Raw genomic sequence first — 26,696 nt, 5'->3', positions numbered from 1 at the left:
TCTTCGGTTGGGCAAGCCTGATAATCTCGGTTTTGTTCCGAGTTCATGACTTCTCATACAGAAACCCGAATCATTGCATTATAAAGATTAAATTGGGGGAACTCCGAATTCACTCGATGGTGACTACTGCCATGCCATTACCGTAGCTGACAAGAAACTATGGCAAATTGTCGTACAAGACATTCTATATATTAGGGCAGAATATTGATCCTTGCGCTGCTCTTTTAGTGCCTCTGTGTGACCAACTCCTTTCTTATACAAAACCAAAAGTCTTTGTCTCAAGATCTTTTCAAACAATTCTTTCCAATAGTGTTTTTCGTAGACAAGTATAGCTGGTCGTATGCCACTTGCTATTTGCTTTCCAATCAGCACCAGTCTAGTGTCTTATAGAATGGACTTCACACTCCGGTTACTAGGCACGCTTTAACCATTCCTGCTGTTTTGCAAGAATATACTGGCTGACATCACCTCCTGTACCAATAGCTCGTTACTTCGACCTCTCGATTACTAAATGAATATTTGCAGGATATTTAGTGAGCCGGATCGCATGCCCACTGTATCACTAATCCGAGTGCTCGATACATTTTATCCTGTCTTTTTTAGCTATGTAAAAAACCAGCCAAGTAACCAACTGAGTTTCAAATGTTTATTTGTCTTAAACCGCAATCCATAAATGAAGAAACAAAGCGGCAGGTATCACCTAATGACTGATTTAATCGAGGTTTTTAGAGAATCCAGGTATTCCGTATTTCTAGTCTCGAGACCAACTTCAGGGCGAATCTACCCTTATGGATAAAGGCATCAGGGTCCTCCCGTCGTCTCACGTATTGAAGTCGTTGTCCCCCACATTGCGTCTATAATACCTCTGAAACAGTCTTCCAACGCTTTTCCCTGTATTCTTGTGCAGAGTAGTTGGTGGAGATGCATGCCGTACCTCATAATTGCCTGGCCCAGATATGTTCGTCACCCACTGTTGATCTTACGACTATCGGAAACACAAGACAACCAACAATCGTAGTGCCAAACTATTTGTAGAACCATGATGTAGTATTGCTGGTAGGGTTCACTGATTTCCATGATCTTGGTTCGGTTGTCACATATGAGCATCAAGAAGGAAATCGTTAATTCGGCACCTCTAAAAAGGTCCCTGAAGATCTTTATGATTTGAGCAAGAATCAAAATATACAATATACAGATTAATTCGTGAGTTTATCTTATTGTAAAACACGTGTTGTGCTTTATAATCAACTGTTCAACACTTGTTTTGAACAAACAATACAATAAACTATGTTTGTTTACTTTCAACAAAACAATTCTCCAGTTCTCGTTACCATAATGAAAGTCAAAAACCTCATCGATTTTATAATATAAAACGTATTAGTAATAACGTAAATCAGTTGAAACGAAATCCAAATCAATGTTTAAAACTTTCAAGAAGATATTTTTAACCTTGTGGTTGAAACTGATCGTGTTATGCCTGACTGTGACTTGTCTGGTATTTTGGCAAACAGAAGACGAAAAGTCATACTACAGATTGCCAACAAAAAATGCAATGGAGTTGAACATATATTTCTTCACCATTCCTGCCTATGTGATTGTTCTAAGTGGACTCATTTTGCTTTATTTTCTCGGGGAAACGCCGAATATTATCACTCAACGGGTCCTGCTCATCGTAGGTTTCTCTCTGTTCACCTTGTCCGGTACAATTGGCGTTATCAACAGCCTCGATTTCTCGTTCTCTCCCCATACATAAAAGCCGTTGCACTATTGTGCTGTGTCACCGCTTTCATCTTGGTACTAGAGTATCTCAGGTTAGAACATTTTTTCAAAGTCAAAGCATATCCTGACACCAAAGAAGATGCTAAACCCAAAGAATCTTTGCCAAAAGAAGAGATTCATGCTGAAACAACGTAATTTAATTTGATTTGCGAAAATAATAAATTGGAGCTTACATTAACCATTATGCTACTCATTGAATGTTTTAGAAGATTTGGAGTTAAATTTTATGCTTTTTGTACATTTTTCCTATAATGGAAAACCATAAATGTGTCATAGATACTTGCGTGATATATTTTAGTAAATACTTGCACTGCCAAGTATGGCAATAAAGAAGCAGTCATATAATTTCAGTTGGTGTAATATTACAAATCTATTACAGTAGTTTCGTGAACTGATCATAGTTACTAAAAAAGGTTTTAGAACATATTCAATGAAATATTGAATGTTATATTAATATATTAAAGTATGGTGGTACTTTCTGGTTAACGTATATTTAAACTAAACGACGAACGTTATTCCATCTTTTTACTCGCACGAATTTTCATTATCATTTCATCCCTCCATTGTCAGATGTAATCATAAATCTTTAATGCAGCTCTATACTGCCTAACTTGCTATCGTGATGCGATCTATATACACAACGGACTACGTCGTTTGAAGTATATTATGATCGACATGTTAAACTATAATGCAATAAATTTGTAGACACACTACACATTATTTCATTGATTGTCACTTAGGAATTTGCGCTTCTTTGTCAATTACTACGCTTTTGCAAAGTTAGCAGTACCGCGTAGATTTCGGCAGTAAATGAATATTCCAAATGTAAAATTTGATGGTTATGGAAAGTGAAAGATTTAGTTTATCGGTGAAGTCAGAGGCGTAAAGCAGGGTGATCAGTTGTCAAATTTGTTTGCCTCGATTTGAGTGTTATTTTAAATGTCAAGACGTCGATTGAGAGAGAAAAGTCAGCGTGTCAAATGATCAGTTTTTGCTGACGACTGTATCTTGTTTTAACTAACATCAGTCTTCCGGTTCACAATGCATCAAAACATTGCTTAGATAGATTAACTTCTTGAAATATTTCGGCCTCTCTGTAGAGATAGCCATCTTTAGTCAACATGTGTTAAACCCAAACTGCCAGCGGTCCATATAGCCAAGTTGCAGTGACTGAGCTTTATCGTGATCGGCTGAAGCTTAACAAACCGCAACAAGTTATGATCAATATGGCTTCCGTATCGCAGGTTGCCAACTTTGGGATAATTTCACGCTATCTTCTTTGTTGACGTCAGTTTCGTCTTCATTGTTTCTAAAGCTCCTCTAATTATCTTTGGATAATACTAGAGATTTTTCACAAGCACCTCTTTCGTTTTGTAGAATTCTGTTGCATTTTTTGGGCTTGAAACTGTGCTTCTTTGTCTAGCCTAATGCAGATCGAGCCACAGGTACACGGGTTTTCGTAGACCCCCGGCGTACACATTGGAGTCATTCACTGGTCTTAAACAGTTCTTCAGTTTTCGGACTGGCTTAAATACAGTTTTGATATTGTGTTTCCTTGATATCACCCATATGTTATCTGCCATTCCTTGAGTAAGGAAAATAGTCTAGTTTAGAACGTTCTTCATTTAGACATCGATCTAAACGTGGCATATTTTGATATGTAACATCCATAATTTGACTTTAAATGCCTTATTTATCTGTGTAGTGTTATACCCATTGCTGGATGATGAGAATCGGTGTCTATCACATCTCACTCAACTTATCTTGTTTACTGAGTTGAGAAATGTTTAGATAACACTGGATCGAAAAGTGTAGGATTAGAGCAGGAGCTTGTCGTCAATCCTGCGAAGTGCAGTATATTTTCTCGTGTTCCAGCCAAAAAGTGTAAGAAGGTGGATGTAATAAAAGTCCCCACATGCACTTTTGGACAAGGTGCGTTCATTACGCAGATGTCTGCTTCTGGGATTGGCGTTGTCTCGTTATGACTTCAAGGTCTAGTTGAGTGGAGAGAATTGAGATATTTTTATTTACAATACTTTAAATAGGACTTTAAATACGCGCTCATTCTCCTATACCACCTTTATCACAGTTTTGCGTTTGACATAGCAACATTGGAGAATTTGATATGGTTTGAGATTGAATATTTTCACACTACTGTGTGCAACATTTGTTTCTTTATTCCTTTGTTGTGAACAGAATGATCTTTGTTCTTAAAAACAGTTTATAGCAATTAGTCTTAGTTTTATTATCTGTATTTGGTAGAGATAGTATTTATGGAGTTGAAACACATTTCTTGTAAATTCTGTGCATCATAGCACACTTATATGATGTTGCTTCAGCTACCAATGGAAATAGTCTGAGAAAATCCTGTTATGTTCACAGTTAATTAAGCTTATTCTATCTACCTGCCTCTTACCATTCCTAGTTTTATTCTTGACAGGCTTCAAAGCTTGGTTACATCATTCCATCAGGCGCTATTCCTTCTGAGTTAGTAGTTTAAATAATACCGACAGGAGAAGTGGTAGGAAGCATTTCACAGTTTCAATCAAAATATCACTATATAAACTGCACGAACGAAATCCTTTCAATGGAATTTCACGTTGAGATTGTTTTGTTGTACACATTTGAAATCACTTTTCAACACTTTCTAACAACAATAAGCTTGATAAAAAGAAGGAAGGTCGCATTTAGATATATTTTAATGTTGAACCAGTTACCATGTTTCAGAGGCATATTTTATTTTACAACCGAGCCATTTTTCTCTTACGTCCATCAATTCACTACTTTGTCAGTGATAATCTCATTATATCATCACATAACATAGCTACAGTTGTAAGCACTAATTCAACTCGAATGATGAGTTCAGCTACATTTTACCTCCTACTTAGTGCAGCGTCTGAAATTATACAAGAAGTTCGTTTGCCCCGAGCTTCTTCGTCACCAAACTTAAACCAATGTAAAGCTCTAGTTTCCAAGGAGTCAAGTCTGTGGTAGTGTTAAATTTTAGATGCTGCACTTAGCAGAAGGTGAAATGGAACTGAACTCAGCATTTGAGTTGAATATATCTTGTCATGTCAAAACTGATTTCTGTCTACAATTAAATTGAGGCTACATTATCAATAGTTGGCAGTTACCATGGTAAAATATTAATCTAATAATTATAATATGTGTTATTCTGTTTAATTTGGTTTCATAGTCCCTTTCATCGTTGAGAAGTAATCCTAAAACTTTGAAGCCTGGCCTCCTGTTACCATCTCAACACCCCAACACCGCCTGGACACATCACAAGTTTTCTACTCTTAGCACTAAGTGCTTAGCGTTGTCCACATAAATATCCAAAACACTCACCAGGCTATTTTTTGCTCTGTTATTCTGCCCACCCTGTCTGGACTTGGTTCCCCAAACTCTGTTTACTCCAGGGACCCCTTTATTTGTATTATTAATATTGACATTGAGGGTCCCACAAAATTGACCATTTATATATGAGTTTATTATTTTGTAATAATGATCATCTTTGAAATGTTATGATATATTAATGAAAATCTATAGGATAGCATAGGGATAAAAGAATTAAAGATTTCTTTTTGTTTCAAAAATCTATGTCCTATATTGAAAACTATAAAAAAATAACTCTTTTGTATTAAAAACACATTTACCCATATTAAAAGATCCTACTTTTAGTGTGAATTATGATGTTGTTTTTAGCGTTTGAAAATCTTTGAATTGTTGCTTTTATTTTTTGTAAAGTTTCAGTCTTAAAAACTATTTCAATGTCCTTCCTAGTCGATTCCTTTTCCCAGGCTTTAAGTTGCACAGCTCAGAAAAAGTACATTCACACAATATATGTCGTGCAAAATGGCACAATAACGTTCAAGTGCTTTTTTGGCACAAGTTCTAGTAGCTCATCTAGTAAGCTACAAGATCCAAAACTTCACTATAGTATTTTCTTCATCGAACTATCTGCCAGGCTCTGTTTGCATGAGAGTTTGCACCACATGGACTTGTTCGGTATTTGAAAGATTCGATAAGATCACCAATATTTCTTTTTTTTAATGCATATTTTATCCAATAAATCTTAGGGTCAGATTGAGGAAAATAATTCCTGAAGTCTGAACTAAACCATGGCAATTGCTCAACAAAAAGCTCTTATTTTATATACTGTGAAGGCACTCTATATCCATGTGTTGTTTTTTTTTTTTTTTTTAAGAATTCTTGCAAAAACTTTCAGCTGTATTAGCTCTTGAGCGTTCAATCAGACCAAGAGCTTTAGTTTTTTGTCATACTTTTTACTTTTTCTGTAACTAAGAATATCAATGTCAGTCCCTTATAGCTTTATATATCCAAGTGCTTAAAGATATCTGCTAGATATGCCTGCCCTTTGACTAGAACAGTGAATGTATGTTGGGAGCGACAGACTTGACATGAGCAAAGAAGCCTGTCCTTTTACCAGCCAATTGCTTCAGAGCTCCATCAGTACTCAGCACAACGCTACCAATCCAAGTCATTTTATTAAAATAAGATAATTTAAAGCCTCAAAAAACATTACAGGCAGTGTTATGAAAAATCTCTTTGCAAAGCAAAATTTCTTCAAAATGCAAAATTTTCATTTTCAAATCTTACAAAGACCAATAAGATTTGTCCCATTAGATGGTATTTTTTCTTCCAGTTGCAAAGCTTACTTCTGTGTAGATTTTAACTTAGAAATTAAACTACCGGTACTCTCTTCAATATTTTGAAACATTATGTCAATTTGATGTTCCACTGAATCGTTTTGGAAAGTGCAATTGTACTAAATTCTTTAGCAACTGCTCTCCTATCGTTACACTACAAATTGTTTTGCAGCTGGTAAGATTAGTTCCTCTGTTATTGTATATTGGCTTCTCTGACTTTAGCTTGAGTAATGCTTAACATGTCCTTTCATTTCTTGACTTTTGACTTTAAAAAGTTTTAAATGAATTACCAACAGTCTAGCGTGTTTGGTTACCAAATGCCTGTTTGGTGGTTTCATAGCTTCATTAGAAAAATTGTCATAGCCAACAATCACACTGTGGTTTTTGTTCATCATCAGATTGCACAAAAACTTAAGTGTATAATATTCTTCACAATATTTTATGATGCTTAAAACACTTTTACGTAAGTGTACCTTTTCTTTTTTATTAATTATGTGAACATTTAACAGACCTAGTTTATAAAGTGTAAATAAAAACTGTCACAGTATATATGACTAATAAAGATTAAAATAAGACAGTAAATAACTACTAACACCACACCTCATCCACTTACAAGTAAAGACTGCAAACAGCGAACTGACAGTATCTTATTCACTTACGCCACTGCATACGTGACATTTTTTGAGTGCAGGGCTGCCACCAGTCAAAAGCAGTATTTTCCCAGCGCTAGCTGGTAATAAATCTGAGTGTGCAAGTAATATCCACATGTCTGGAAGGCAACCCCACAAGTACAACACTAAACAATTATTTTTTGTCACCAGAATAACAAGCATTCATGGTACGAACGTGTTGTTTCATAAAGGGATACGTGGACTCTTTACTTTGAGAGATACTGTAGGGTCTAGCTAGGGCCAGTACAAGAGGACGATATAGCCCCTTATGAATAGATTCCTTGATACATTTCTAGAAAAAATATAAAGCAACTACATATTTGTATTCCCAGAATTTAGATTCATGGTTGGGGGTAAGGAATTAATGATTTATGGCTAGTTCAGGTGAGGGATGAAAGGTTTCAGGGAGGGAATTCCAGTAATTATTATATACTCTTATGACTAATTAGATGACAACAAAGGAAGTGAGACTGTTCTCATTGCTGATAATGGTAATGTCTGTATGACCGTAAGTGCCCAGTGTGAGTGTTCTGTGAGTAGAAATGACCAGAAACTAGAGTTTTGGTATTGTAAGAGGAGAAAAAGAAAGTCTGTGCCTTATACTTATTTAATTTTTAAAGTACAGAATTATCATAAAAGAATGGTTGCAGTTTCAAAAACATTTGTTTAAAGAAAAACCAAAGTACTTACCGTTAATGTTGTTTATTCATCTAATTTGCCAATCTCAAACAGTTTTGTTTACGATAATTAATACATTTCAATATAAGCACCCTTAGTCGTCTCGAAAAAATGTCCAGACGATACTCCAACTTCTCTCCAAACATTTGTTAACATTTATTCGGTTATGGTTTGGGTCGTGATTTTTTGTGAATAAAACAACGCTTTTGATGTAACACCCCACAAGAAAAAATCAAAAGGTGGTCAGGTCCGGATTCCTTGGAGGCCACAGCATAGGTCCTTGCCGCCTATCCATCGATTTCCAAATTTTTCATTCAAAGTGTCCGTGACCAATGCACTGAAGTGTGGCAGAGCACCATCTTGTTGGACATAAAGGTTGATGAATGTTTTCGAGTTCATCTAGCTAAAGAAAGCAATAATTGGTTAACATTTCAAGATACACAACTCCATTAATTGTTTTTTCAGCAAAGAAGAAATGCCCTATTACGTGATTTTTCATCGCACCACACCAAACATTAACTTGTTGGTGAATCAGATTGTTTCCCAACAATTACGTGTGGGTTTTCAGAGTCCTATGTTCTGTGAATTGTGCACGTTAACACATCCATTCAAGTAGCTTCGTTTGTAAAAACTATAATCATCTAAAAATGATTTGTTTTCACTTATATCTGTCCAACATTTCAACAGTGAAATTTTAACGGTTTACACAATCATTGGGGTTTCAATTCCTGCAGTATCTGGATTTTATAATGTGTAATTTGAGTTTTTTTTATATAAAAACTTTGTGAAATGTTGTTTTTGGAATAGTTAATTTCAACGCTTCGAGGAATGGACTTCCCAGGTGACTTATCTGATTTCCGATTGTTTAATTATTTCAACCGGCTTCTTCTGGTACTGGTCTGCCGGTTGATTTCTGTTTTCTGAAACTGATTCAGTTTCTTAGAATTGTTTAAAACCAATGTGTAATGTTATTTTTGTATGTTGCATCTCTACTAAAATTGCACATCGGACGCACGTTGAACTAAAATTACGGACTTTAATTCAGGCAACAATAAAACACAATTTGTTTTATCTTTATCCGACAACATAGGAAACTCACTAACTCACCACAACAACAATACAAGAACTGATTTTTTTAGGTTAGAACAGCTTACAAACAAACTTTTCGGTTTAAGGCTTTCAGAGATACAATATAACATCTAGAAATGTCCCTTCTATCTTCCTACGAATTACTGAAAACCACACCATTCTTGTGGTAACCCTGTATTTACCACTGCATTGTGCTATAGTCTTGTAAGTTCCATGGTTAATTTTTTCTCCCACACTTTCAACCAAGCATCATGATGCATTGTGCCATCAGTCTGTGGCATTGGAGTAGTTGTCAATACTCCTAACAAGGGACTTTCTAAATATCCGATACAACATGCAAAAAAGATCTTTGTATTATCGAAATTGATGTAGTATGAGTCGAGTTTCCTTGTTCAGTATTAGTACATACATTAAATTGGGAAACATATTGCAATGATGATTATCAAAGTTGCTTTTCTCAGAGCGTTAAGACTGAGATGCCACATTAGAATAATTTAACACCTAAACTTTTTCACTTTTAGAAAAAAGTTTGAAATGGTAATAAAAACAACATCAAAAATAAACTTAGTATAAAATAGTATAATCTTTTATTTTATACTGTTTAGTGTAAAATATACATAAAATAGATATAAAGCTAATTGAAAATGTAACATTAAAAGCAATGGAATACTTCAAGAGAGTACGCATCAGATGCTAACGTCACTGGCGGCAAAAAGTGGGCTCTGATTCGTTTGTGAAGTTTCAGCTATTGCACTGCTTCTTCTCTCATCCATGGTCACTACATGTTGGGTGAACTGGATTATACCTGTAAACAAACCACTCTTTGAATAATCAATGCTACACAGAAATTTCACAGCTTAATTTTTAAATGTATTAAAAATAAACTTATTATGTAATGAAATTGTATATGTATATGGCAGGAAATTTATACATGAAATTATTAATTAAGTTATGAGTTTTTTATGAATTCTTTAATCGATTTCAATTTGTTTAACTGATTACCATCTAATGTAATGGTACATTTCAATGAATTTGCTCTTAGTTCGGAGGAGCCAAGAAACCAATTTCATTGTGCATAAGTACACAAGCTACTTTTATTGGAATTGATAAGAGGAATTGCCTCTAACAAAAAATTATCATCTGAGTTAATTCATAAAATTTTAAATCTAAACAATGCAGAGTTTTCTGAATGTAACTAAACTTGCATGCAATATACCTGTGAAGTGTCATATACAAATATATCTCTTTTGTGTCACATCTAATGATCAAAAACTAATTATTAAAAATATATTTATTTTTATAATTAATATTAAAAGCGCTAAATTTTACCTGATATCATACTTTTTTCTGATACTACCATTCTAGGTTTTTCTTAGCCCGACTTTAATATTTTGTATAGTTGTAATTTTGATACAAAACATGATATTATAATTTTCTTCCTAGAAATGAAAATATTTGTTCAAAAATTGTAAAATTTCAAGTTTTATGGAAAAACTTTGCAAATGCAGATATAAAAAAACTAATTAGTTTAGTACAGCTTTTACAGTATGAGTTTTTTTCTTTATTTTGATGTTAGAAACACACTGACAACATTTATGTATATGCTCATGTCATAAAGTCCTTTGAGCCTCAAATAATTCAAGTTCCAATGTACAATATTTTTAACATGTTCGCTGGAACAATATATTAATAGATTTTAAAATAACCATCCAAATGTATAAACATGATAAATTGATATTCCCATTGGTCCAAATGTTCTTCCCAAATTATTACTACATACAGACAGTGAGACTATGTACTACCGCTATAGCCATAGTAGACAGGGGATGTTTTAACTTGGCTCACCAAATTTTATTATCCTTCAAATCGCTGTACAAACTTAAACCCCTGGTTAATCTAATGGATATGACATTAGTATAAACGTTTAAATTCATCAACAGCCCAAAATATCACTGTGGTAAATGATGGTGCAGAGTCCCTATACATAGACCCCAACTCATCTTTGATTTGAGAAGGCATATAGCCTTTCAAAAACAAGTATTTAATGACAGCTCGATACTCGATTTAGTCCATTTTCACAAACAAAACTCACATCAACTTACTCAAGCGATTGTTACATAAAAATTGCGGGTCCAAAATGGCTGAAACTTTTTTGAGTGACTGTCAACAGATGAACAACGATATTCAGTAGCTTTTGTTTACAAGTGCTGCCATCATCACGTTGAAGTCAAAAACTTTTCAAACCATCCTTGTATACTTCAATCTGCTTAACTCCCTGGAAAACCTAATTTCTAAATTCAAAAATGTAACTACTTCAGCTTATCCCCGAATTTGGCCAACACCTAAAAAAGGTAGGCTACAACAACCGAAGACGAGTTCATGTCATAAAGTTCATTGAGCCTCAAATTATCCAAGATCCACTATATAATGTTTTTAACACATTTGCTGCACCAATAATATATGTAGCATGCAACATATATTAATGTTCTATATTTTATTTTAATGGCATTATTTTTGTTGAGAACACTAAAATGCCAAATTTAATATAATACAATATCACATCACACTTTCTCATTCAAGGAATTAGTGAGGCTGCCATTATAAAAAATAATTTAACTTGACAAATAATCAACTTATAGTGTCAGGGAAGTTCCAAAAGGACTACAAACACCACCATAAAATCTTCAATACGACGTGGAATATCGATATCAGGTTGTTCTTCTGCTTTAAAATATCATGACTGCCACGGTACTTAGTATATCATCACTTAAATATATTATTTTTTTAACAAAATATAAAATTAAAATACTATCATACTAACACATAAGAATAAGTTGAACATTATTCCATACAGTATAAAAACAAAAATTAAACGATTACACTGTAACTGTTATGGCATTTACACATACTACCTATACTGAGAGACATACTGCATGTAGATTAGGGTGGGCTGAAAAAAAAAATTATTTTTTTTTCAAGTGCTATACCGCGGGAAAACTTGCATATATACTTCATAAATAAAATGCAACTGGGAAAAAAATTATTTTTTCAATATCACGGTAGCGCAATGCAATTAAAATAGTTCGTTTTTTGAAAAAAAACTTGGATTTTTATAATTTTTTTCTCCGTGTAAAAACTTTAAATAATCAATCGCTATAGTGAAAAAACTGTATAATTTGACTTAGAAAACAGAAATACACAATGAACCAGTTAAAAAAACAATGTTTACGGTAGCGCAAACAGCTTTAAATAACGGATAATTACGCTAAAAGGCGCAGTTTACAACACTGCCGTCCTGCGACAGTTTACTCACAATGCCTTTTAATAAAAAGTTTTGTTTTAATTTATTTGTTGTTTAAAGTGTGGGGACTGCAAATTAATAATTCAAATTCCTTTTAACATAGTTTATTAGCATCAACTTAATCATAGCATTACACATTTTTCATGAAAATTGTTATTGAAAATTCAAAAAGGAATTTTGATTTGTAGGATATATTTCATCACAAGTCCATAATCATTCTTGTTTAGGAAGTTTGAAGGCTGATTTGCTTTCAAAGCATGGCATAGCTGCTCTTGACTGTAGTGTAGTTCGGATGAGCCCATCTCTTGCTTCAAAACCAACTACTTTTTGTGAAGCGATGGTTACAAGTTTGATGCATCGTTCAACCGCTTGCGTATGACAAGGAAATTTGTCGAATCTCCATTCAGCTGCGGTGTCCCCAGTTAAGATTTTTGCACGAATTTCTTCGTTGCTGATTCTTCTTAGTAATGGTGGTGGTGACAATGTGGTGGCAGTCCAGTCAATCAGTTCACTGTACTCTGTGGCTTGAAAATTTAATTTGGGTGGATGGAAAGCTCTAATTGACTTTCTTTTGGGTGCTGATGTCCTGGCCTTTATGATTCGTCTCAAACCCAATTCTCTTATGTGAGTTCTTTTATCTACTATCATACTCAACATCAAGTTTTCTGGGTGGGCAAAGTAAGCGTTCCTTTCAATAACGGGGTCAATTACTTGAAGCAGATTTTCAGGCAGGAATCTTGAGGATTTTACAGTTTGAAATATGTGTTCTGGTCCATCAGTTAAGTACTTGCTTTTTTTGATATTGAACCAAACAGGCATGTATGACTTCAGAATAAAATGAACTACGATTTTATGTTCGTCTGATGGATATTCAACACTCACATACAATCTTAGAATCCTGTTAGCCATTGTTAGCCATCTTGCGTGAGAGAGTGGGCCAGGTTCACGGTGAGATAAATCTATAGGACAGATTCCTGATTGTACAGCAGAACTTATGTCCAGTAAATACTGTTGGTCCTTGCTCAATATGCTTCGGTCAATATCTGGAATTTCACACTCCACACTAGCAAATTTCACCAAGGGAGTTTTTTCGCAGTTATTGAGCTCTGTTCCGATAGGTCCTTTAAATGTTGTAGGCCCTGTAGTGTCTCCATCCAAAAACTGGAACAAGTGTCGGAGTGGTAATTCGTTGAAGTGCAAGAGACAAACTGCCCACTGCATTGGCCTTTTCACTTTTTCTTCAATTGTTCGAATTACGCCCCCTTTCCACCCCTGTATTTGTAACGGTGCCGTCACATCCAATGACGTCTAAATCATCAAGGGAAAGTCCAGTTTTTTTTAAATAAGAAATTATACTGTCGGCAATGTTTTGAGCAGATCCAGAACAAGGTGTCACATGACCAACATATACAGATCCAGGTTCTTGAATGATAGAATAATGTTCTTCCTTAATCACTCTCCGAAAATGCTTTGAATTTACCTTTTCAATCACAATAGTGTCATCTTTCCTTCCATCAAAATACAATCCTTGAAATGTGTTGAGCTCAGCCTGATTCTGCACCTGCAGTTCTGTGCGGATAACCTTTTTCCCCCTTCGGATTTTATTTTTATCAATAACATTAGAATGTTCAGTTTCAGTTATAATACCAAAATCTTGCAAAAGGCTAGAAGCAATAGCAGCTGTTGCTCTATCAGAAACTCCAAAACGATCACTTGTTAGCGCAGTATTAGTCAATTTAACTCGCATCTGCCATGGTGTCTTTACAACAGGTTGAAACTCTTCATCGCTACTATCCTCATTTCTATTTATTTCAGTTGAGTCAAAGTCTTCTATTTGTGTAGGTTCCATAGTTTTTGAGCACGATGGCTGTGACAATGAGTCAACGTTCGACTGACATCTGCTGTACTCAGTGTTTTTTCTTTTTTGTCTTTGAATAATTTTTTTTGACTCCTTCACATCTACGTTACCAATTTTGCCTAAACTATGTTTTCTTTGAAGGTACAAAAACTTAAGTTCAATGACTGGTACTTTTTTTGACTTCTCACATGTACAAACAATCGATACCGGACACTCACACAAGTCAACGGCCTTTCGGCAATTGCAATCTAATGTTATTGTGCATTTGCATGCGGAGATATCAAACAGTCGCAAAGACTTTTGCTTGAATTCTTCAACTTTTTTTTTGAACGAGTCTTTTTCCTTATCTCGTTTGTAGGACTTCATAAGACCTCTGTAACTGTTATTGTAGGCATTGATCATTTGAACAATTCTGTAAAGGGAGACTGTTGGTATTGAGGATTTATCAAATAATTGCTTAACTTTCGGTGCAACAATATTAGAAATTTGTGAAAAACTGTTATTGTTCAACAATTTGTTGTTGGTTTCCACAGCTAAATTGTAATGTTCAAGAAAGAAGCACTTTAAAAACGTCTTCATAGGAAGGCAGTTTACTTACAGGTAGTTCCTTTGGTAACCGAATATCGGACAATAAAACTCACTACGCGTAATTTTCTTGGACAAAGCCATGACACTCAACACACACTCAACTAAGTAACACAAAAGAAGCTTTGACACTGACAAAAGCTGCCGAGTCACTGACGCGAGCTCACAAAATGGCGAAGCAAGCGTACACAACGCAAGGAATTGTGGGTTGGGTACGAGTGGTGGGGGACACGGTACAGTCACATACAAAACGAATCATTCCGCGCGGGACGGCAGTGTTGTAAACTGCGCCTTTTAGCGTAATTATCCGTTATTTAAAGCTGTTTGCGCTACCGTAAACATTGTTTTTTTAACTGGTTCATTGTGTATTTCTGTTTTCTAAGTCAAATTATACAGTTTTTTCACTATAGCGATTGATTATTTAAAGTTTTTACACCGGAGAAAAAATTATAAAAATCCAAGTTTTTTTCAAAAAACGAACTATTTTAATTGCATTGCGCTACCGTGATATTGAAAAAATAATTTTTTTCCAGTTGCATTTTATTTATGAAGTATATATGCAAGTTTTTCCGCGGTATAGCACTTGAAAAAAAAAAAAAATTTTTTTTTCAGCCCACCCTAATGTAGATTTTAGAACAAGAGATTTGCCAAGACAGTATGCAGCAGAAGACATGCCAGAGCGATGCAATTATGACTGCTATGACACCCACAGTCGTAAAAAAAACAATTTCCATGTATAAATAACCTGTCTATGTCTTTGATTTGCAATTAAGAAAACATGAATTTTCTTAAAATTTATTACACTTACCATCTCTATTGTCGGAGAAGCCATATTTTTTTATCACCTCCATTTCAATTTGTACAACCATGGGAAACACATACTGCATCATCTTAAGCATATCATTGCCTGCGTTGGTCTTTGCCTCTGTCAACTTTTGAGCATTTTCTGGTTCGTCCAAAGCCTCCAATATGTCTTGAAGTGCAGCTAAAAATAATCATTACAAGAATATCATATTATAATCATCTTATATAATAATCATATTATACAAGAACTGTGTTCATAATTTCATGGCATTTCACATGATAATGACACTGTTTATTACTGGTAAAGATTAAAAATTACTAAAACTTAATGCTAAGAGAGAGTGCTAGTCAGCTGCCAGTATAGATTTTCCCCCCAAAAAATCTATTTTGAATATAAATTATTATAAGTCATTAGTATTTATAGATAATCATATGTTTGAGAATTCATTAGCACTGAGACACTAAAATTTAAAGTTTTTGAAGTGAAACATACATGGATTTGAGACAAATTTCTATATAAGACGCAACTTCAAAAACTAGTCCCATATTAAGAGTGTTGTCTCAGGTACATGGCTGACAGCTAACTAGTGTACCTTCTAAAGTAAAATGCAATCCTCCAGTTTATCAAAACTTTCTAAAAGAAGCAATAAGTTCCGTCTATCAAAGCAAAAGGTATCTATTACAATTCCCATTAAAAATGTTTCTAAGATTGCAACTAATTATTTAATCATTTGAATATCTCAAAAAATCTTCTATTTCATACAATACATGGTCCATGAGCAAAAGACCAGCTTTTCTCCTATGAAGCTTCGAATTATAAATCTCGATACTTGTTGCCTGATAAAAACTAAAAACAGTAACAGATTAATGATAATACACCTTGGATAGCTAAGAATATTACTGACACAAAAAGGAGATTGCATAGTGGCTCTCAAGTCAATTTAATTATGTGAGTTAGGAACACTCACTTTCACCGTACAATATGCTGTTTCTTCCTCTATTCGTTCACTTTTTTACAAGCAGATCCTTTCATTACCCGGTCATACCGTTCAGTCGTTCATTTTGTTCGGTCAATAAGATGATCGGTGTAACACACTCTAGCGGGAAGGTTTAGTAACTCTGAACAGGTCGCAGCAGTGAACGAGACCGACTGAGCCGGATTAGTAAGATGATCCGATAGAGCGAGTGCCAAGCAGTGGTGGGGAGACTGGAAAGGGCTGCATCACATCGGTGGAGGGGTATTTACCCCACCATGCATGAACTCAAATCACCCAATATCTTTTTGTAAGCAGTTTACCAATAGACAATATTTAAATATAGTTCAAAGTTAACATATCCGAATAACCATATAGCTTCATTCAATATGTTTTAATGCATTTATTAATGTCCCTTTTTGTTTGTTTCCTTCCTTGTTAATTCTTAGGAATGATAATTAACTATTATTTTACTATGGTCTATCAACCTATGAATTTGTAAAAGTTGTTCTGTTTTCGATAAAAGAAGTATCGTAATTGTTTTTATAATTTATTATTTCATAAGAAATTTTCCTTTCTCTTTATCTACCAACAAGTTTTTAATTTACAGGCACTTAAATATTTGGTTCTAACACTATTAATGGGTAGACTGTAATAAGCAGCCTGCTTTCATTATTTGGTTGTTTTCATCAAATGTTTTGATTTTTTTATCAAATGATTAATTTGATATTACATTTGATTTAACTTAATATACGACGAACTTACATTAATAAATATAATGGATAATATTTAAATTAATCAAATTATAATGATACAAAACCACTTTGATCATTTCTTAAAATAGTATGTTTTCATTTCCAGAAAGAGTTTTTAGCCGATCGCGACCCATAATTGCAAAAAACTGATAATATGTTTGTAATTTGAAGTTATGTTTCAAATAGCCCATCAATCTAGGGGACCGAGAGGAATCAGGGTTTCTGGTGGGATAGATAACACGCTAAGGGGGGGTAGGCATTGGTGGACAGGATAATCAGATACCAATATTCACGCAAAAATAGTACAAGGAATTTTAGAAGTCAGAGTATGGGCTACCAACTACATATGAGGATAATTCAAGAGCTTTTCAGTACTTTTTCCTCTTTTTCATCATTTTTATCTACATCTATGGTGTAGTTTGCACAAACTTCAATAAGGAAAACGTGAACACAAAATGGCTAATGGCGATACATCGGTAGAAAATGTTGCAAAAATGTCTAGCAAGAGGAAATGAGGGGAGAACATAGGAATAAAGGCTGACAGAGGTAGAACCTGTTGCAAAAATTCTCAGACCTCTAAAATTGTTTCTAAGCCTACTTTGTTGGGGTTGTTTTCCCCTCCACATCTTTCCTACCCCTCCTTTGGTTGCTATCCCCCCCCCCACCCAGAAACTATGATTCCCCTATATTGTTGAACTATTCGAGATATAATGTAAAATTTCAACCATATTATCAGTTATTGTGCTGTTATGGATCGCAATCGGCTAGAAATTCTTTCTGTGAATAAAAACAAACTATTTAAAAATTTGATAAAAGTGTCGAATAGATTGTGATACTTGTTGTGGGTAGACTTTAATAAGTGGCCTATACTCATTAATCGATTGCTATTATAGAATGGTTCGATTGTTTTATCCGTAGATAATTCGATATTACAATTTATTTAACTTAGCATATGATTTCAACTTATTAGTTATAGTAATTAGCGATGAATATGAGGAAGATATGCAAGATATTTCTCACAAGTGATGAGATTTGTTTAAGTGACTTCAACATGTGTTTCGATTTTGGTAAACCATGGGGAGAATTCTTTCCTCCATTTCACAAAAGCAGTTACTTATTGATATCAAGCTGGGCAAGTTATAAATATTGTAAGGTTTCTTTGATATCCAAGTCTAGACCATAGTTAGTTTTGTTGTTTTGTAATGTATTGTAAAATGTATGTTTTAAAAATTGTTATGTACGAGATTCTTCTTGTTATGATAATTTATTATAACTCTATTGTGTACGATTTTTACATATCAAAGTTAGATAATATATCAAACTGTTCGATAACAGCAATCGAATAACGAGTGTAGGCCACTGATTTAAGTCTCCCCCATATAATACATGTATGTTATTTGTCAGCATTTAAAATAAAAATTTAAAGTGAAATTTTGGCTACAGTATAATTTTTTTTTTTTTTAAGGAGTTCCTTATGAACGTTAAAACTCACATCGTTAAAACATAACCTTACATTGTAAGTATGTCATCTCAATAATACATATCAAAATTAATTTGCACGTTATTTCTTAAATTATATACTTACATTTTGCTGTTTCAAGATTCATCTGAGTAGAATCTCCCATTGGGGCCTATTCCACCCTAACTTTTGTTTTAGGTTATCCTTACTGCAGTTAATATAATTTTTATTGGAAGAAATACGAAATAAATGTTAATTCCCGTAGTTCTGGGACTAGATCAATCAATACAATTGTGTAGTCTAAATTAGGGCTTGTAACCAATTAAGTTTTGTTGAATAAACAACTTTCGACCCACCCTACTAGTACCATCACTGACATAACAATCACTTTTTTTTTTTTTTTTTTTTTTCTCTCTTTTAAGCCTCAGCTTCAAGCTATGCTGGCTTCGATGTACACTGGTTTTTATTTTATTATTATTATTATTATTATTACACTATTTATTTGCAAAGTACACTAATCGTGTCTATGCCTGATTGGACCTCCCCGGGATTTGAACCCGTGATCTCTCAGTTAGAACAATCACTTGACTTGACTGCTTGACTCTAGAGTCTGAAACATCTGGAATTAAATATCTTTTTTTTTCCAAACTTGAAAGGAATTGGTATTTTTCACTGAGGCCCCCCCTCCATACTAGATTAACTACCTATGATACAAACATTGAGATTGAGCCTACGATCCAGAAACAAATTCTAGAATTTGTTTCTGGATCGTAGGCTCAATCTCAATGTTTGTATCATAGGTAGTTAATCTAGTATGGAGGGGGGGCCTCAGTGAAAAATACCAATTCCTTTCAAGTTTGGAAAAAAAAAAAAAAAAAAAAAAAAAAAAAAAAAAAAAGATATTTAATTCCAGATGTTTCAGACTCTAGAGTCAAGCAGTCAAGTCAAGTGATTGTTCTAACTGAGAGATCACGGGTTCAAATCCCGGGGAGGTCCAATCAGGCATAGACACGATTAGTGTACTTTGCAAATAAATAGTGTAATAATAATAATAAAATAAAAACCAGTGTACATCGAAGCCAGCATAGCTTGAAGCTGAGGCTTAAAAGAGAGAAAAAAAAAAAAAAAAAAAAAAAAAAAGTGATTGTTATGTCAGTGATGGTACTAGTAGGGTGGGTCGAAAGTTGTTTATTCAACAAAACTTAATTGGTTACAAGCCCTAATTTAGACTACACAATTGTATTGATTGATCTAGTCCCAGAACTACGGGAATTAACATTTATTTCGTATTTCTTCCAATAAAAATTGACTTGACTGCTTGACTCTAGAGTCTGAAACATCTGGAATTAAATATCTTTTTTTTCCAAACTTGAAAGGAATTGGTATTTTTTCACTGAGGCCCCCCCTCCATACTAGATTAACTACCTATGATACAAACATTGAGATTGAGCCTACGATCCAGAAACAAATTCTATTTCTAGCGTTAGTTACATCTATGAAGAAAGATTTTATTAAGTGTTTTCATTTACGGAACTTCGAATTAGAAGTAGCTTGATAGATTACAACAGTGATGCACGATTGCAAGAGACAATCATAATTACATTATTAGACATTTGCAATTGCAATTTCGACTGTGTGAACCGTTCAAATGCATATAAATTGGTCAATTCAATTGGCATTCGAAATACTGAAACGAATGCACGTTATTTAGTTATCATCTACATCTACTTAGTTTGTTATATGCAATCACTAAATTTATGCATTTCAGTATACATTAAACATAACAATTTGATTATAAATATTAGAAATATGATATAAAACAAGATCGTAAGTACTTTCACTTTTACACCATTTAAAAGTATTAGGGGAACTTTATTGTTAACGGAATATTCATAGAATATAAAGCGTTATTTATACTAGTACTTTGTATATTAATAGTGGAACATTTGTAAAGCAAAAATATAATATAATTATAAAATTCAACATTTTTTACAACACATTTCAGCCACCACATAATATAGCACTGCTAAGAACGATTGAACTATACCACATAAAGAAGGCTCTGGATAGATATGAGGATCATGATACTATGAATATGGTACTCATTAAAACAGCACTTTTTATTTTTACCTACTTTTCATCTGTGTTCTATCAGACTCATCTCTCTCTGTCTATTTTTGAGCTTGGATGGACTAACTTTTTATCCTAGTTCAAGATATCGGGAGTTAAAGTGCAGTTCAAGTTTAAAGACTCGGATCTAAAAGTATTTCGTAAACTCATTTATTTCGTTTTGTCTATTTGCACTTTTTGTATATATTATGTTACTATATGTTTTCATTGTTATAAAAATTGGTAGTTACCGTTATACAATGCCCGCCGGGCATCTGCCCCCCCCCCCCACACACACCTATTTTTCTCTCTTTCATATCGTCTCAACTGTGAATGCGTTGTACAATATCATTGACCCTATTTATTATTATAGTTGTAATTTATTTACTCTTACAATTCTTTTAATTTTTACCTAGCCAACAATACATGTATTATTTAATTATTAATCATTGTTACTTATTTATTAATACTGATATACATTTAAAACTATGTTAATTAACTATACTCTCTGCAATTTAGACATTTTGTTGAGAATCAACGGACGCTGCAATGATTTCTGTTTTATGGTTTATCCTCCTGCAATAGTTCAATTCATTTTCATTTTCGTCACGTTGGCAATGCTATCTTATTACGTCCTTCAAAAGCAGTCGGCCTTTGTCGTCTGCTCCACCCTATTTCGTCGTCTGCTACTTTCAGTTTATGTTAGGTTTTCCGGTAGGGTCTTATTTTTGAAGATTGTTTTGACAATTGCATGATTATTATATTACATTCCATTACTTTTAAGTTCATAACATAATGTAGAATTTGAACACTGATTTACAGTGCATGACATTATTAAATTCTTCAATTACTTTTGCTCAAGGTCAAAAAGTGCATGTAGGTCGCAATTTGGCACAATAGCTATTACACAATAGTCTTATCCTACTATTACCTGTGTTGTCCTAGACCTCACTGTTGACCCCGTTTATTGTGGTTATTAGGTATGTAAGTATAATATAAGTTCATTTGATTTATTGATTATTATATTGTTTACATGCATATGTTATTTAAATAAACACCTTAACCGGGCTGAAGGGCTGAAGTCCACATAAACGCATTTAATTTCTGATAAATGTTTGAATCCAATATCTAGAATTTTGAACTGGTATTGATGTGAAGTTCTGTTAATTAAATGAATTATTGTTATAAACAAAAATTATAATTTATTGTTTGATTTATATAGAAATTAAGGTAACATTTTATCACAATTTATAACAGTTTTTAGTGGTTAAAACAAACCTATGTGAGTGATTAATTGAAATCTGAGCTTCTGATTTGTCTTACAATAATGTATTTATTATTTTTTTCATAAATTTGACAAATAAGAATAATGATAGCAAGTTATTTGGCAGAAAATGCATAGAAATAATTAATAAATATCTAGCAAAATGTGACCTTTATAAGGAGTAACCTTGAAGATTAAATAAACACTAAATAATAGTATATGTAGATTTTACATAATATTAGTCAAAGGTACAGAGTTTTAAAATTGTAAAACTATGTGTCCTTAGAACATATTATTTAACAACACAATATGCTATAACTAGCCAATGTTATGATAATAATTCACAGAAAACTTTTCGATAAAGTATGATACAGTAGTCTACTTGAAGATTTAGTTCACCCTTTAGTTTGCAGATTTTATTCTTCTTCCAAAGTAGGAAGTAAACTCTCAGTGGCATGAAATATAGGGTGATTGAATAACATATTCTTAATTTCAGTTTTTAATTGTAAAAGTAATATCTGTGAAACTAATGTAATATACCAATCATGATGTACATCTGTTTTTTTTTTCATCACTGGATAGACCTGCATGTGCAATCGCCATCTTGGTGCGCATTGACATTACCCTGTTATTCTAGTGTCATCATAGTGAATGTAAAGCATAAAGAAGAGTGTGTGTTCTGCTATGACAAGTTTAATTCTGTGATTATCCTGCAAAAATACTCTTGGTGAACTTGTGGAAAAACTCTACCTACAAATAATATCATTCTTCATTGGTTTAAACAGCTCAAATAAGCTGGGGAGTGTAGACATTAGAAATTTCCTTACTAGTGTATGACTTTAGAGAAAAAATGTGGAGCATATGAGACAGTAATGTTTTCATAACCCAGAAAAACTGCTTGTTGCAGTTTGGAACTATGTATGCCACAAAATACAATTCAAAATTTGATTCTTACATTTCTGAGTCTATGCACTAACAAAATGCAGTTGAGGCATCAAATTAATCAGTAGACCAACATATAAAGTATTAAATATTTTAACTTGGGAGTTTTCCATGAATGTTGGACTTTGGATCTGAGTTAGAAATAGATCAGGTTCAAATCCTGTCTGTGACCTGCACTTTTTATCAGCATAATTGTCCAAGTATTGTATTGACTCTCCCCCTTATTCTGTTTAATAAGATCTTTGTACAGGCCAGTGACCCATGAGGATTAAGACCCAGGCAGAATAAGGATTAAAAGGTAATTGACCTCTCCTTAAAAAAATTTCTTGAAACTATGCTAGGAAACGCATCATCAATGATGATGCACGTTATCTCTAAAGAATCTATTTTAGTGATAAGGAATCCTTATCACATCAATGGCTGTATGAATCATTTTTCTACTTCTAAGGGCCGGCCTACTTACATGTACCGAAGTCTTGGAATGCCTTTGTGCACACCGAAAGTGTGCAGCAAAGATTTCCAGTTTATAATTTCAGTACTTTTACAAATGCTGAACACAACCCATCAGATACTCCTGGGGAAATTCAACTCTCTTATCCAGAATGCCAAGGATAGCGCAAGCCCTTGCTATGTGAATCATTAAAACTGCTGAATACAGAGATCTGCAAGCCAATATGATGTTAAAGTATATATCCGTGATTCACTCAAAGTAAATGTGTGTTGGTCCTCATGCAGGATCTCGTGCCGTTGGCTCTTTCATTTTTGCAGAGGACACAATTATAGCGACTCATTACTTGTATACTAGAATTGCATGTGTTTACTCAGATTCCACGATTGAGCGGACCTGGATGGAGATCGACTATCACTTCGATGTTTCTCATGCAACAGCGGAGCTCTTATCAAAACTTAATACAAGATTTTCTTAGTATTTTGATGTATGTGTGATTAATTACCTTTGTTATTGACTTAAAATTTTTTTCTTAAATCAAGAACACATTTTTATCGATGGTCCGTATTTGTGATAACATTATGTGTCACAACAAGGTAATGAATGGTTACGAATACTACATTTTTGACATTTAAACATTTTTTCATTTAAAACAAAATTAAGTTTTGTTAAAATAAAGATATATTAAATTAAATTTAATATATCTTTCTTTTATTAATTAATAAATAACATATCACTCCCTGAAGCCAAGAATATAGCCAGGAATAAAATTGTGGGGGGGAGGGGTTCAAGACAACTGATATTTTCCCATAGTGGACAGAAAGTAAGGCAAGTGTAGTCAACCGCTCATTCCCCATTTTGTTTCTTAAAAATTGTTGACCTGTTTCAATGTTGAAAATGATCTTTCAGTAGTTCATGTCAGTAATACTGAACTATTGAAATAATAATAATCATTTGCTAAAAAAGAAGTTGTAAAAATTGAAAACTTTTGAGGGGGGATCCGGATCCCTTGAATCCCCTTGCTGGCTACATACTTACTTGTCTGAATCTTTAACTCATCTAGATACTGTAAATACTTCAAATTTTTATCTTCAGCATTTTTATTTGGGCCTGATTACAAAATGCCTATTATGTGGCGTAGAGTGATAAAAATGTCTATTACTTTTCTTTATACAGGAAAGTTATCTTAAAAAGTATAAATCTAATATTAAAAAAACATTTTCCAAACCTAATATGTAGTTGTCTTTGAGAAGGTGTTAACAATCTTCCAGATCTTTTTCAACTCTCACAAATTTACAAAGTTATAATGAAGTGTAGGAACATTCATTTAAGTAGTATAACTATTTCTATTTATCTTTGGAAAGGAGCTGTGCTGTAAAAGATGTTCAACTGTGCTATAATCAGTTGAAAGATTTGTTTTGGTATATTTTTGGGGTAAAAACAAGCACATATTGGCAGTTTCAGTAAGATATTTGCATCTATGGTATTTGAAACTATTTATTGTTTTATTGTCCATGATATTATCACAAGTACAGAGTCATTCACAAGTGCCCTTGATCAAGAAATAAATATCTAAGTCAGTAACTAACTAAACATAATTCAATCATAAATACATCAAAATATTATGCAAATCTTGAAGTTTTTTACTAGTATAAGTAGGATTTTATATGATATCGCTTGTTGCTAAAATATTTTTCAAACCTAAAATTGAGAACAAGTTATATGTAAGTTTATAAAATAAGTTGCTATTATTTTGTTTCATGTTAGCTTTAGTTTTTGTGAAATAATTGATTTTTCAAACTATATTTGCCATTTAAATTTTAAAAAGTAGTCATTTAAAGTCAGTTAAATTAAAGTAGTCACATAGACAAAGCATTAGGAATAATGCAATGCCAAACAGTTTTGGGACTCTAGGCAAACTGTTTAGATAAAATAGCAAAAGTTCGATTGTATAATGAGAAATAATCATATAATTGTAATATGCAAATTATATTAAATTTCTAATCTTGGAATATAGTGAGTTTTTCAAGTGAAATTTGTTTAGTGTTTGTTAAATTTTCCAAAACGTAATATGCTAGTGGTTTAAACCTCTAACTGGCCACCATTCAGAATTGAAGTGATGTGTTTGTTTCAACTAACAATTCAAATATCAGTTTCAATAAGTACGTTCGTTGAAATTTTGGCAAATAGTGTGAAGTGGCTAAAGTATATAATTACCAAGATAAAAATGAAAGTGTTCCAAGAAATGTTGTATATAAATCAAACACTTAGATATTAGGATGCATTATGTTATTGTTAATAGGTTTTTTTTCCAAAGAATAACTACACGTTTTATAGAATATTTATAAATAAATTTATAAGATACCCTCTTGTAGTACTTGTATTTTGGAGATTTTACCTTAATGTTGTTGACCTGTAGTATTACATGTAAATAACTATGACTAGTGGCAATAAAAAGATTTGATTTGATATTAGTTTTCAAATTTTACTTTAAGATTTATTAATATAAGGTACTGTACAATAAAAAAAAAGTATTGTTTGTCCAGAAAAACAATTCTTACTATGAAAAAATTATTAAATACTAATTTTACTGGGCAATGAAAAAGTTTTATACTTTGTTAACATTCACTGTTTTTTTACCATTTTTAATATATAGATTAGAACATTTTTATTTTATATTGTCATAAAATGTGTTAATATTTTTCTGTCCTGATTTGGCTCTTTTAATTTATACTAAATACTTTATTGATGGGAACCATCACTTCAAACATGGTTTTACAACTAAATTTAATACATAATATATGTATGTAAATTTAGATGTTATTATTTTTTCCTATATTTTTCAAGCATTTCAATTCATTCTTTTTATTAAAGCCCTAATTTTTATTTTGTGCTAAGAACCCCATGTATAACTACTATACATTTTAGTTTACAAAACCACGACTTAAAGAAGTTGTAAAGCCTTTGTAAATCAGCTAACATAGGTATATCAGTAAGAAAATAGATGGTCAGATCTGGAGTTATGGTATTGATAATAGCTTAACAAAAGACTTGCTTCTTCATTACTTGTAGTTCCTCATAAAAAATGCATCAATTGATTCTGCATTTAAATACTTATTATTCTTTTTAATATTTATTTAAATTATATGTTTTTATGAAATTTGGTTAAAAGATTTAAATAGCCATCATAACGAAAATCATTCTGTAATTTTATATTTTTATAGTCATTAACAATCAAAAATAAGTATGAACAAAAAAGTTTGTAACATATATTGGTTAATTCATTTTGTTAAACAGACTAGTTACAGGA

At 33.0% G+C, this 26,696-nt stretch overlaps 2 protein-coding genes across 2 annotated transcripts in view; one reads left to right on the top strand and one right to left on the bottom strand.

The window, feature by feature from the left end:
• Positions 1 to 9,464: 9,464 nt before the first annotated feature.
• Positions 9,465 to 19,039, bottom strand: LOC124364191 (protein C10). The gene is made up of 3 exons (XM_046819481.1): positions 18,750 to 19,039; positions 15,440 to 15,616; positions 9,465 to 9,692 (listed from the first exon to the last, which is right to left on the bottom strand). The coding sequence occupies exons 1-3, from the start codon at positions 18,787 to 18,789 to the stop codon at positions 9,574 to 9,576; spliced, it is 336 nt and encodes a 111-aa protein (XP_046675437.1). The 5' UTR covers positions 18,790 to 19,039; the 3' UTR covers positions 9,465 to 9,573.
• Positions 19,040 to 21,314: 2,275 nt separating this feature from the next.
• The window catches only part of LOC124364190 (glycerol-3-phosphate dehydrogenase, mitochondrial-like), a 43,732-nt gene continuing 38,350 nt past the window's right edge, over positions 21,315 to 26,696 (top strand). Inside the window, 1 exon segment of the mRNA XM_046819479.1 lies at positions 21,315 to 21,446. The gene's annotated coding sequence lies outside the window, so the exon portion shown is untranslated.

This window comes from Homalodisca vitripennis, chromosome 6 (assembly GCF_021130785.1).
Source record: "Homalodisca vitripennis isolate AUS2020 chromosome 6, UT_GWSS_2.1, whole genome shotgun sequence".
NCBI classification, from domain to species: Eukaryota; Metazoa; Arthropoda; class Insecta; order Hemiptera; family Cicadellidae; genus Homalodisca; species Homalodisca vitripennis.
This window is presented reverse-complemented; position numbering and strand designations above follow the sequence as displayed.